Source organism: Alosa pseudoharengus, unplaced genomic scaffold (assembly GCF_046254945.1).
Source record: "Alosa pseudoharengus isolate Yale_2024_CS ecotype anadromous, Long Island Sound unplaced genomic scaffold, YU_APseudo_1.1 YU_APseudo_1.1_scf_12, whole genome shotgun sequence".
Classification (NCBI taxonomy): Eukaryota; Metazoa; Chordata; class Actinopteri; order Clupeiformes; family Clupeidae; genus Alosa; species Alosa pseudoharengus.
In genome coordinates, this window is record NW_027468587.1 from 38,793,266 (window position 1) to 38,806,798 (window position 13,533).

At 40.0% G+C, this 13,533-nt stretch overlaps 1 protein-coding gene across 3 annotated transcripts in view; it reads right to left on the minus strand.

The window, feature by feature from the left end:
* The window catches only part of kmt2bb (lysine (K)-specific methyltransferase 2Bb), a 96,566-nt gene that overhangs the window by 77,398 nt on the left and 5,635 nt on the right, over positions 1 to 13,533 (minus strand). For 2 of the 3 annotated variants that reach the window (XM_076281223.1, XM_076281222.1), the window contains exons 2-6: positions 9,356 to 9,431; positions 4,033 to 7,089; positions 3,558 to 3,775; positions 3,283 to 3,396; positions 2,382 to 2,538 (exon numbers count right to left, since the gene is read on the minus strand). In XM_076281223.1, the coding sequence (XP_076137338.1) occupies positions 2,382 to 2,538; positions 3,283 to 3,396; positions 3,558 to 3,775; positions 4,033 to 7,089; positions 9,356 to 9,431 (3,622 nt within the window). The remainder of the gene's footprint in view (positions 1 to 2,381; positions 2,539 to 3,282; positions 3,397 to 3,557; positions 3,776 to 4,032; positions 7,090 to 9,355; positions 9,432 to 13,533) is intronic. The other variant, XM_076281224.1, reaches the window with a different exon arrangement.

The window sequence follows — 13,533 nt, forward strand, 5'->3', positions numbered from 1 at the left end:
AGGAAATATCTAACCTTTAAGGACACCAATTTTCTTAGTGAATGAATAATGTATCATAAATAAATAAATGTTCTTCCTTAAAATACAGGGGTTATAAGTATTGGCACTAGGGCTGGGACAACGCGTCGACGTAATCGATGACGTCGACGCAATCGATGACGTCGACGCAAAAAATACGTCGACGCAAAATATGAGCGTCGATTCATCAAGCAACGTGTGCTGCTAAATATTTTTAATTTTACACCTTCAGTGTTTTCCATACGTTGACTAATCTGTGGCTGGGCACCACGAAATCAAAACCGGCCACCACACATTGATGTTCTATGTTGTAGGCCTGCTATTTAAATTAAAGATAAGATAAAATAATTTCATTGAGCTGCACTTGCCACTTACTCACACAGCCTTTCCTCGCCCCGCCCGCGCTCTCTCTCGTAACGAGCCCGCTGCTCCTCCTCTGCATGTGCATTTAACAAAATATTCACGATTGACCGATCCCAAGCCCCTCCTCCCATTGTCAGTCCCATAGTTACTGTTGCTAAGTCGGACAAGTTTGCAGGAAAGTGTGCGACAACGCGTGTTCAACATGGGGACGCAGCACCCTAATCTTCTAAACTTCTATCCCAAGTTAAACATGGCAAGGTAGCAAAGCTGAAAGTATTCTTGTTGTGTGTAGGCGATACGTGATTAAAGGTGTAGCCTTTTTCGCGTCTTCCAATCGTATGAATGCAAGTTCAGTTCCAGCAAGGTAGGTATAATGTTTTGCGTAGGCTTATGTTGACGTTTCAACAGTGGAAACCAGATTTAGTTATGTTTTTGTGTGTAGTTATGAACACAAATAAAGGGAACATTTTCGGACACACTCAGATTTCTTTACTGAAAAGTAGCAGCTTATCCAAAGTTAGGCCTATGTGTGTTAACGTTTCACAAGGTCAGGATATCGGATGTCACTTCTACAAGTATCCCAGGCTTATCTTTGAACCTTTTTGAGCTCTTTAGTTATTTAGTTACTTAGGCTACTCGCAAAAGAAGCATTATAGCATTCGCATAGCCGGCGTATTGTCATACAGAATGGACACTAGAAAATTCAAAATTGACCGAGGTTGACCGAGGTCCTCCGAAGTCCTCATTGTGACATAGTAAAAGGGGGCGGGGCTTGGGATCGGTCAATTGTTGAAGGATTGTTGTTGCCACATAGAAGCACTGCATAGAACACAGTGGGCTAAATTGCTATTAAATCCGCTTAGCATCGTGACCATGCTGCGCAAATTTGTTCAAAACCGCTGCATTAAAGTTAAAGTAAACTCTGCTAAGGTCTTATCACAACATAGTACATTGAGGAGACTAAACGAAGTTAAGTTACAGTATGCAATCAAGCAGTAGCCTTATCTCAAAGCTAACGTTAGAACTGTTTGGATGTCAAGTTTAGCATGCTTACTTGCACATGCAGGGCTCATTTTATTGACTCTGTTTGCAAAATCCCAATGGAAATGGAAGTGTTTTCCAAGACTCAAAAGTGCTTGTCCAAAGGAGAAGTACGAACTGTTATTTGAACTACGTTATGAATTGCATCCACACATGATTCCCACACGAACGTCTTAAAATGACACTTTGTGTGGCACTCAATGCACTCAATTAGACATACACTAGCCTACTGAACTTGTTGAATGCTACCTCTGACTAAGAATACATTACTTTGCACTTGTAGTTACTTGCACTTCAGTCTTTTATTTTGGAATCTTAAGAGCAATAAACATATATTGCAATGTTAAATAATTCATGTTTTTTCATTCAGATATGTAAATAAACATAAGTTGCTATTAGTGAATTAATGGGGAGATAATCGATAATCGAATCGAAATTGAATCGGACTGAAAAAATGAATCGTTAGATTAATCGATGCATCGAAAAAATAATCGCTAGATTAATCGTTTAAAAATTAATCGTTTATCCCAGCCCTAATTGGCACCCCTATGTTAAATTCCCATAGAGACAGGCAGATTTTTATTTTTAAAGGCCAGTTATTTCATGGATCCAGAATACTGTGCATCCTGATAAAGTTACCTTGGTCTTTGGAATTAAAATAGCCCCACATCATCACATACCCTTCACCATACCTAGAGATTGGCATGGGTGTTATTTCAGTTAGCCTATTAGCTGGTTTGATTTGCATTGAGCTCAATGAGGATCAAACCAGCTAATAGGCTAACTGAAATAACAACTTATATTATTACAATAACTTGTGTGTGTGTGTGTGTGTGTGTGTGTGTGTGTGTGTGTGTGTGTGTGTGTGTGTGTGTGTGTGTGTGTGTGTGTGCAAAGAACCCATTACTTTTTAGAAGTAGCTGATAAGAGGAATGAACCATTTTTTCACTGCAGTTTACCTTGTGCCATGAGTGAGGGGGAAATGCCTGAACGTTCATGTAGAGGCAAAGCACTTAGACGTGGGATATCATCAGGTATCATGGCACGTGGTTGACCCAGAGCAACTGCAGCAGCTCGACACACATGCTTAATTCGAGGTCCAGCTCTTCGAACATCCTGAAGGGAAAAAGAAACCACCAGTTGATTACAACAATGGTATAATCAGATGGTACAGTGTTTAGATACAAATCTAAGCAAAAAAAAAATCAACACAATCAGCAGACCAACTCTGGCCACTGGTTTCAGTAGCTCTGAGACCTTGCATGTGTTGAAAGCTCTGTCTAGTGAGCCTCTATACGAAATTGAGCTAAAGCTGCTACTCTTGAAGACTGCTGATAGCCTTGACCTCAATTAAGTATATTTGCCGATTTAACTGCCCTGTCTGTCAACCCAGAACAGCGTTTGAACTAGTGATTCCAAAGTTATGCTTATCTGACTTTAGGTCAAGGATCATTAAGCTGAGCACAAATGTTCTATTGGCATTGCACATTGATAAAATAATAGTTTAATGGACTTGTGTTTTGGTGTTGGTTGGCAAGGGTAGCCTCGTTGAAATGTTTAGCTGACTAATTTCACACCTTCCTAGTGATGAATAACTCCCTCCAATCATTGTGTTCACATGGTAATGAGAAGAGAACTTCAGGAGTTCATCTCATGAGTGAATACAACTGGGCATTGTTCATTACACAATAAGTTTATCATGACAACTTTTTTGAAGTGTGATAATTCTCTTAATTTCCAATTCTGACTAAGTCTGCCTATTTTGTGGAGACAGGTTTTTATTAAAATTGTTGTGTATTACAAGCTTATCTGATTACTGGTGAAGTCAATTTGAGGCAATTTTGAGTTTGAGAGTTGTACCTGTTCTACTGTACAATCTCTATTTTCTAACTTGGCAAGCTTCTTATGCTTCCCTCTTTGTCGTTTTGTCACTCCGACAGCACCTTCCTGTGATGCAAATGAACCTGTGACAAGCTGGGCACAATGACATGATGACAAATCATTAGGGATTTGCAACGTTAATACTTCCAGTTAATAATACCAGTTTCTGACACAGTTCCACTGATTCACTAAGACTTAATAAATGACAAATCTAGAGTAATTGTGTTACACATATGTTGTGTAAGTCCACATACCCCAACAGACTTGAGTTGTTTCTGCTGATCAATCTTGATGAGTTGAACTTTGGCTTTCTTGAGAAGGTTGAACATCCTTTTGTTTGCACCTGTGAGGCGAACACGGTGTGATGTAACCTTCTCTTCGGAATTCAAAAGCTTATTGTCCACCCTCGTTTCAAAGTCATTCTGCTGTGAAACTTTGCTGATTTCAGAGACCACAGGGCTATCATCTGAATCTGAAATATCAACATAACATAATTTCAGTTGCCCACCCTTCCACTGGTGTTGTGTAAACGGGCAAGTCATTCAATAGTCAACATCTTGTTTTAACCCATGCTTGAACTAATGCACTTAACACTGCTGTAAGCGACACCTTTTTTTCTATCAATGTAAAAGATTGCTAACTTCAATTTACAGAAATATAAAATATTTAGCAATGCGTAATGCACGAGAGCAGTCACAAAAATGATTGAAACAGGAACAATTTACTGACCCAGTATGTTTTCTGGAAGGGAATTCATCTCAAAAACCTCTTCATGTGCACCGTACTGCATCGCCAAGAGCTTGGAGCTGAGAGCACGCACACTAACTGAGACCTTTCGTACAACTCCCGGAGTATCAAGGTCTTCTATCTTCAACTTTGATTTATCACTCTTGGAAGGGGAGCGATCTGGAGTGCATCCACTTGCACATTCCTCTTGTTTGATTTTGTCTACATCACAGGGTAATGGTTGAGTATTTCCAATCACATTGTGTGTAATCTTTTTCCTCTTACGGCATGTTTGTCCCTGATTTAGTTTCTTCAGCGTCTTGGACTTCTTCAGGTTTGACATTTTCTTGTTGAACTTTTTAGATGTTTTCTTCTCCTGGATGGAGAGTGGTAAAGTGGATGGGTCAGAGTTGATCAGAGTTTGGAACTCTTTGGTACCAAGAAAACTTTCATAATCATATTCAAGGTTTTTGTCTAATGTATACACTTCTTCTCCAAGCGCATGCCATTTAAAACTTGGGTCTCTCAAAAGAGATCTTCTTTTTCCAACAATCTTCTGAGATGCATTCTGTGGATTCATTCTACTACTGCATGTATCCAAATCCTTTTGACTCACTGGGGTAGTTGAGACATCAACATTTAACTGAGATTCTGTGAACTCGTCCTCTTCCTCCTCCTTCACTTGAAATACAGACTTGGCTTCTGTGCCAGATAAATCATAGTTTCTCTTCTGCATCTTTGACTGCACATTACATTGGTGTCCTTTCTTTGGGGAGTTTCTACGAGGAAGAACAGACATACCAGCATCATCCATAAACCTCTTCGGAGTCTTAATCACTCGAGAGGATCGAGCACTAACAACTGGCATGATGAAATGCTTTATATTTTTGAGACACTTTGATTTTCCAAGTGGACTTGCTATAGAATCAGAAACAGCTTCATCAACAGCACCATCCCCACCCTCTCCACTAAAGACCTTGTCCCTTTGTTTAGATGTAGCATCCATGCTGGCTTTGTACCGTCTTTTCCGATATTTGGTCTTGAGCACACCAATTAATTTACTGACGGGGGTGGACGAGGATGCTGTGGAACAGCCATCATTACTCTTTGTCAATTTCCCTTGCATCACTTTTGGCTTTTGCAGTTTCATCCTTCGTCCAATCAAAACCCTGCGTCTTTTCTTGCCATGTCTAAGTGGCATCTTTGTATGGGTTTCCTTTTCTGGATCTTCATTGCTTGAAGGCTCAAACACCAACACCTCTCTATCTTTTAGGGATTGCTTTTCACTTTCTTTTTTTATTTCTGTTTGGACATCTGGGAAAGTAGATGGTTTACATGGGACTGACTCCAGCAAAAGAGGCTCTGACAGCTCTGCATTCTGAGTATCTGCTATTTCAGTGACCTGGTGCTTATTTTCACCTGGCCCTAATTTTACCCCTGAAAATCCACCCTGGCTATTTTTCTGTTCCAGGACTGTTGATGTTGATCGATCACAAATGGATTCCACAGGAAAAAGAGTTCTAGTTTCCTCCTCAGAGCTTTTTTTGGGCTTACGTTTGTAGGTTGTCCATGGTTTATGCCTTGAGCGTTTCTTTCGCATGGTGCTGAGAGCTGAGCTCTGTTTACTTGGTGGAATTGGAGAACAGCTTTCGGTCATCTTTGTTGTTTCTGAAAAATCTTTAGTAGATGATTCTTCCTCCCTATGAGGCTGAGAGACTTGATGAATTAAAAATGACTGTTTCAAACTGTTACATTTTCCTGGTGTGGAAACAACCTTAATCTGAAGGGGTGGGATGACCTCTTTAGAATGCAACTCTTCATTCTCTTCCTCAGTGGCTTCCATTGTGGGTAGTGAAGAAATCCCTTGAGTTTCCAACTCATGAGACAAGTTGTTTACCTCTTCACTTTGTCTAGATGACTCATCTTGATCTTTGCATTTGACAGGAGACTTTTCAATTGTAGTCTCTTCACCAGGTGGATGTTCACTAAGAGGAAGAAGTGATTCATTTGGAGGGGAAGTATGCATCAGAAGAGAATCTATACCAGAATTGCCTGTACTTGAATTTTCCACCTCTTGCATCTGATTGGCCCTACTTTTGCCTTGGACCAATGTCAGAGTCCATACAAACTTATTACGCTTTTTTCTTGATGTGGATTTGGTATTTCTGACCCTTGTCAACTTTAACCCAGGGATTCCCATGTCTATGCCATTTTTAAAACGTTCCATTTCTGAATCAACAGATGAATGTGCATTTTCAGCAATAGGGGTTATAGTATTATTTTCAGAATCTTTGCGGTACTTCTTTTTTCGTTTATTCTTTTTCTTTTTGGACAATGACACTTTTTGGACACTCAAGTCATCCAAAGCTGAGGACTCAAATACAGATTCTGCAGAGCCTTTTATACCCTGATCTTGCTTTTTCATTGATCTCCCAACATCATTTGGCTGCAAAGTACTGGTTCTGTGGCATGTCCTGGTGCTGTCTTCAAGTTTTCTTTCCTTTTGTTTCAAATTGACATTCTCTGCACTTAATGTCACATTTTCAACTTTCTGTGCAGAATCCAACTTGCATGCAACTTTTCGAGACTTGACACCTGATTTTTGGTCATGATGTTGAACTACAGACTTCTCAGGAACATTGGAATCTACAGTTTTGTTCGCAGAGCGGCCACGGCGCTTGGTTATTAAAGTCTCTTCCACATAGACAGGTGCTTCTCCAGCAACTTCTTTACTTTTCTTTAATTTCACATGGACATGGGATATTTGGGCACCTTGTATTTTCTTTGCTTTTGATGGGAATTTTAGTCCTTTCGTTTTCTGCTCTGCTTTCGGAGGACCAATACCTTCCTTTTTCATTGCTGCTTCAGATGGAAACTTAATGGTGATCCTTGGAGATGGCATTGTCTGTTTTGGAGAAGCCCTCTTTCGTGTTTTTTTAGAACCATCTTCTGTGTTAGAACCCTCTTCCATTAATGTGTCATTTGAAGGATTGGATCGACGACAGATCACATGTGTGGGTTTCTTAAAACCCTTTTTTGAAGCCTTTGTTGTAACATTTTCTGCAAAAAGACACATTGTGTGAATAAAATATTTCAACAACCAAGTACTGTAACAAGAAATAGGCCTCGAGAAAAGAAGAAAGAAAAGTATTCATCTCCCCGGTTACTGAAAAACTGGAGACCTGGCATAAAATGTACACTACAGCACATTGTACAGCTATGTACTATTTGGGGCCAATACCAATGTTTAAAATTACAATTTGGCCAATAACAAATATTTTCTATGTGTGTGTTTACTTAGTTTTGCTGTTAATTATACATTTTAGTGTAAAAAATATTAATTTATCAGTAGGCCTATAGCTAGTGCAGAACTGTGACAAAACAGATATATTACCACATAAACTTTGGAGAGAAGAAAGGGAATGGTCTTGCTAATGCAACATCTTCAAAAATCTGATACTGAACATAAAAAACTATTTTTCTTGTGCAAGGTGATGGATCACTGTATAAGCAAAATCTGACATTTGGATTTATGGTTGACAAGTGCTATGTTAACATTCCCTATACAGATTAATAGGGGAGGGTAATGCGGGGTGTGTGTGTATGTGTGCTTGCTTGCTTGTGTGTGTTTTTATGTGTGTGTGCGTGTGTGTTTGTAAATGCGTGCATGTACATGTTTGTGTTTATATACGTGTGCATGTGTGCATGTGCGTGCTTGTGTGCGTGCCTGTGTGAGTCGGTGCGTGTGTACCTGTGTGTGTACATGTGCGTGTGTGCGTGCGCATGCCTGCATGTCAACTGTGTGTGTATGTGTGTGCGTGTGTCTTTATGTGTGTGTGTGTGTGTGTGTGTGTGTGTTTATGCGTATGTGGTAATATGTGTGTGTGTGTGTGTGCGTGCGGTGCACGCATGTGTGCGTATATGAGTGTGTGCGTACAGTGTGTGCGTGTGTTAGGGATACTGCTTTATAACTTAATTATCGGCATCTGCAGATATGAACATTTCTGCCGATGTGCTTGGCCGATAGGGTGACCTGTTAATTATGCGCACGCGAAGCAAATGTTTACCTTGCTATAAGAGCCAACAACATTTCAACATGTCGGCTGTGTGGCAGTATTTAAAAATTCCAGAAACTGATAACAAAATTGCTATTTGCAGTGCTTGTAAAGTACCAGTGATGTAAGGAGGGGTAAACTGACACTCTTTCAACGTTACCAATTTCATTACACATCTTTAAGAGCCATCATCCTGAAAACTAAGCCAGAAAAACGGCACCAGTTAAAACCGTGACGCATTGCCAAGCTTTTGTTTACAATGGCAAATCAGTTTCTGGAGTCCAGAATGAAGGTCTCATTCATTTTACTCTACAGACTGACATTTTAAGTTTACAGGGTTACAGCTGCATTTCTGTTCATTTGAGGACTATGTGTCATATTGTCAACAATACACTTAATGGGGAACTGTCTTGTAGGCAATGACATTTACATGTTTATGTGAAAATATTGCTTAATAAATGTGCCATATTTGAAATAATTGAAATATTATTTTTCATGAGTGAATGTCTATTTCTAAAATGATACAGGGTTGAATTTATGTGTCATGTAAAAAAATACCCGTTGTCGTCTTTTACATCTTGCATTTCGTTTCCCTATTTGCAGCATATGTGATGTGAAACCGAAGAAGTTGTTTTCTGAATATGCTAGTGTCTGTCTGTGCTTGTGTGCCTGCATGTGTGTGCATGTATCTTTATGTGTGTATTTGCTTGTGTTCATGAGTGTGAGTGTGTGTGTGCATGAGTAGTGTACAGTCACTAAATGTACACATAAATTAATTTATTGTGTGGCCCCCATGAACAGAATTCCACAAAACTTGGCATGCATTCAGAGGGTGTCATAATGATCCTACGCCTCGAATTTTGTGCAGTTTTGATCATGTCAGCCAGAGATACCTGTGATTACAACACCTCATTTTTGCTTTTTCATTGGTAACTGGGTGGTGGTAATGAAGAAACAAAAAAAATCCGGAAGAAAAAAAACTGACTAAACCTATGACCGCCACTTCGCTGCGCAGCGGTCATAATGATCTGACATTACATAGGAAGTGTGCACTGTAATCAAAGCTGAACCATTAGTCCGCCATGTTTATGACTCAACTAACACATTCTGTAGTTGCAGCAGTGCTCATTCCTTCTGTTAGTGAAAACTCTAATTCAGTCCAAATGCAACGCATTTCTACCAAACTGTTAAAGCTTCACAAGGACTGCACTAAGAAAATGACAACAATGAATAATCATGTTCGCCAAGTTTAACAGATAAAGATGACTTACTTCTTAATAGGCTAGGCCTATGTCCTGATTGTAGTGGGCTTCCATTCTCAGTTTCAAACCCTTGGAAGTCATCTTCCTAAGACACAACAACAAAGAAAGATAACTTTTAGCCATGTATTAGCTGAGCTTCGACCTAAAAAGAGCCTACCGTAATTTCCCAACTATTAGCCATGGTTTATACATTGATTTTGCAAAATTTCTTCAGCTATGAGGTTAATACACAGGAGCAGTTAATATAGTATTAATATGGTTTTGTTTCTTAAACACAGGAAATAATCGTAGCTTGATTCCCATGCATGAGAGTGAGAGATATCTGCAGTCAGATCAACCATAGAGAGCCTTTTATCACAAGATGAGGAAACTAAACTTGTCAGACAAAACAATTAGGAACATGGGGATAAACCTAGAAAACATTTTACCAAAATAATACCTTCATTACCTACCAAAAGAACAGAATCACAATCAATTGTAGGGTTGGGTATCGTTTGAATTTGAACGTTTCCGATTCCAATTCCGGTTCCTAACGATTCTCGATTCCGATTTTTTTAAGAGGTAGGGTCAAAAAAAGTTTAGGATATTTTAAATGAGCTAGCTAACCAACGGTCTTTCTCATGGGGTGTGTTCCAAACGGGTAAAGTTGCTGCCTTTTAAGATATCTAACTGGGGAGCAAGGCAGCAAGTGTGGTTCGAAACCGAAAAAACAAATTCTGCTGCCTTTTAAGATATCTTAGAATTCCCAAATAACGGTCATTTTTGAAGGCAGCATCGATGCACACTTCATGCTCCCTCCTACCCATAATCCCTTGCGGCAACGTCTGAAACAGCTGTGAAAGGTAAACAAACATGGCGGATGACATCGGTAATGGCTGCGGAATCTGTTTAAAATGTCATTTGTGTGACCTTATTTTGCTTAGATTTGTAGAAAAGAGATGAAAAATAAACAACTTACTATCTGATTATGCCATTGTTGTAACCATTAATAGCGTCTGGTCTGATATATCTGCCGGCCGTAAAACTAATTTATACCGTTAGCCTGCTAGCTTACGTAAGCTAATTTAGTTTAACGTCAGGCCTTTGCTAACGTCATACCGTAGTGTTAACCAAAGATTCTAGAGTGCTACGCTCATTTTTAAAAGATGCATTTAATCCAAAGTCATGTCTAGTTAGACAGCTCTCTATGTAGGGAGGGAGGCAGTAGGCAGCTGTCTCCCGTTTCGAACACACCCATGGTATCTGCACATTTTACCAAGTGCAAATTTAAAGACTTTTAAGACCTTTTCAAGACATCTAAATGAAACTTAAGACTATACCACTGCAAAAAGATATATATATATATATATATATATGACTGTTTATGCAATAGTTTTTTTTCTATCTAATTTTGACCCCCACCCCATTTTGGATGTCTACAGAAGTTACCAAATATATTTTGGCGAAAGAAAAATAATTGTGTGTGAATTACCTTCAAAGCTACAAATGCCCAATTTTAGGGTCTAGGCTGCTTGCTTTTGAAGCTGGCTGTACATATTTGGTTTTGCTTACTGCTGAGGCTGACTGTTCTTCACCTGTGTCTGTAGTAGCCTAGGCTACTTGCCAAAGACATGTGCACTGGACTGGATTCCCTTCAATATTTTTTACAAAGTTAGACTAAGCTATTTACATATTTTAATAAGCCTACTTTATATAATTTACTATGTGCATCTATTGTCCAATATGCAGCACAGCAAATTAAAGTTAATCCACTACTTTACATTTTGCATACCAGTTGTATCTAAACCAACCAAAGCTTGACAAACATTGTAAAACAATTGACTTTTTTAAAATTAATTAAGAGACAGGTCCTCCTCGCATGATCCTGCTGAAAACTGCTGGTTTCATCTCAAGCACGCACGTTTTATGAAAACACGTTTTTTTTATGTAGCCAGTCGCCGACATTCAAAAAATATGAGGTTATAGTTCACAACTTTTGCGAAGTAGGCCTAGCCTACTGGGAAACGCTGGCAAGCAAGCTGCTGGCAGATATTACAGGTAGGCTATTATAACTTAGACAGATATTTTCTTCCCTAGGCTAGGCCAGCAACACACACTGGAAAGATGCAAACAGATCAACTTAACATATAGCCTACAGTATTTCCTCCTGATTGCGAAGCACATAATTTGACCAGCAGTCTTCGCGTCCATAGTTTGTGAAACGATGCTGCGTCTGAGCAACGATTTTTAGATGCCAAGCGCAACTCCAAAAAGTAGAACAAATGAGCGTCCGGCTTGAGGCTGCGCCGGACGCCGGACAGGGCTTTTAAAATCCATATGTCCGGCCTAAATTCGAACGTATGGTCAACCTATCGCTCTTTCTCCCGCTCATTCTACCATAGGCTTCCTCATTCCACGTAGGCTACCTGTATATCTCTCTGGCCTCAGCTACACCACAAAAACGTCAGGCATATTATTTTGTACATAGGCCTACTGTATTATTACCATTTTCACACCTTTAACAACACCCGTGAAAAACATCTTCACTCTGCAACCACTACACTTCCTCCCGTAGCCTAATAGCCTAGTCACTTATACAATTGCGTTTTAAATACACGAAACTGGATTGAGACATCACTCGCTCTCTTGCACTCGCTGGCGGTCCCATACGCACATTTAATACCTCTCTTTCGAAAATTCAGTTGTATTTAAGAAGACTATTTAAGGATCCGCGGGAACCCTGCTTTCTGAATGAAATAGTCTGACCTTCTCCATGAATTTTAATTCTATGAACTATGCGCTTCTTTGTTGGTGTTCAGCCGTTTCTTTTTCCGGTCGGCGGACTGGGAATCGAAACTAGGAATCGAAATTTAAACTTTTGAACGATTCCGGGAAAATCGCAAAGATAGTCCCGGTTCCAACCAATACTCGATACCTGATACCCAAGCCTAATCAATTGCAATCGTTTGTGATGCTCAAGGTAATAGCATAACAAGCTTCTAAATGACAATTTTAAGTCATTCTCCATCATCTTTGTACATCAATGTAAGCAGTGTGTTTGATTTAATGGAGGAGTCCACAACAATCACCAATCTCACCTTAATGCCCCCATTTCCACCAGAGAAGAGACACTGAGTGCAGGGCTCCACGCTTAATTTTTTTCTTTTTTAAGTAGCTCTTAAAGTCTCTCTTAAAAAATTTTTCCTCCACTTTTTTTACCTCCAGTCAGATGTTTTCAAGGACATAAACATAATGCATTACTGTTAGCCTACACCACTTAAATTGGACATGAGCTCAAGGAGAGGGGGATTTCTCAGCCATCTTGTGCCGCCATCACAGCCTATAAAATGAATTCAGAGATTCTGCTACGTTTTCAACCCGAAATTGTGCATGTCATGGTTGAAAAGAACCTCAGAAATAATCATGTTATGCAGTCAGACCTCTGCAGGCGGGTAGCCTACATGAACAGGGTTTCCCGCAGCACTTTGCAGTCAAGGCGGCCGCCTTGGCAAAACAAGCCTGCCGCTAGGGCTGGGCGATATAAACGGTATAAGCGGTATGCGATAAAAATTTGGCCAACGATAGAGATTTTTGTTATACCGACATATTGCGATAGGTCATTATGTCATCAAATTGCAACACGCTTGGCCTGCCGGGACCGGCAGCAACCACGAGGAGGCCACAGGTGTGGAAAAATGGCAGCGAGCAGTGAAGGTATTGTAACGATTTGATAGCGACAGACAGTTGTCCAATCAAAAGGCTTATTAGCTGAGAACGAGAACAGGGACACAGACCCAGAACACAATACACACGGAGCAGGTCAAGTACACACACACGCTACACATACAGGGGTGGACGCAGCCCCCCACACAAAAAGGATCACACACGAGGGAGAACTAAAAGGGAAACATGTCACGATAAAGACGCTAACTTTAGACTTATAATTTAGGAGAAATACAGACATAAACCCACAAACAGGGTAGGAATTTCACGGCGGCCACGTCGTTGCCTCTTGCGTTGGCCGTGAGGCCCCTTTGAAAATCAGCCTTGGTGCCCCCTTCTTTCAATATTCTGCTTTGCGTCCTACTAATGGCGATTTTTATTTAGCCTGTGTGGCCTGTCAAAATAATCTAAGCATTCACAGCGCAAATTAATTGAGTATTTTACGCAGTGGAGAAAGTGACAGCGCAAGAAAGAAAGTGCGTCCA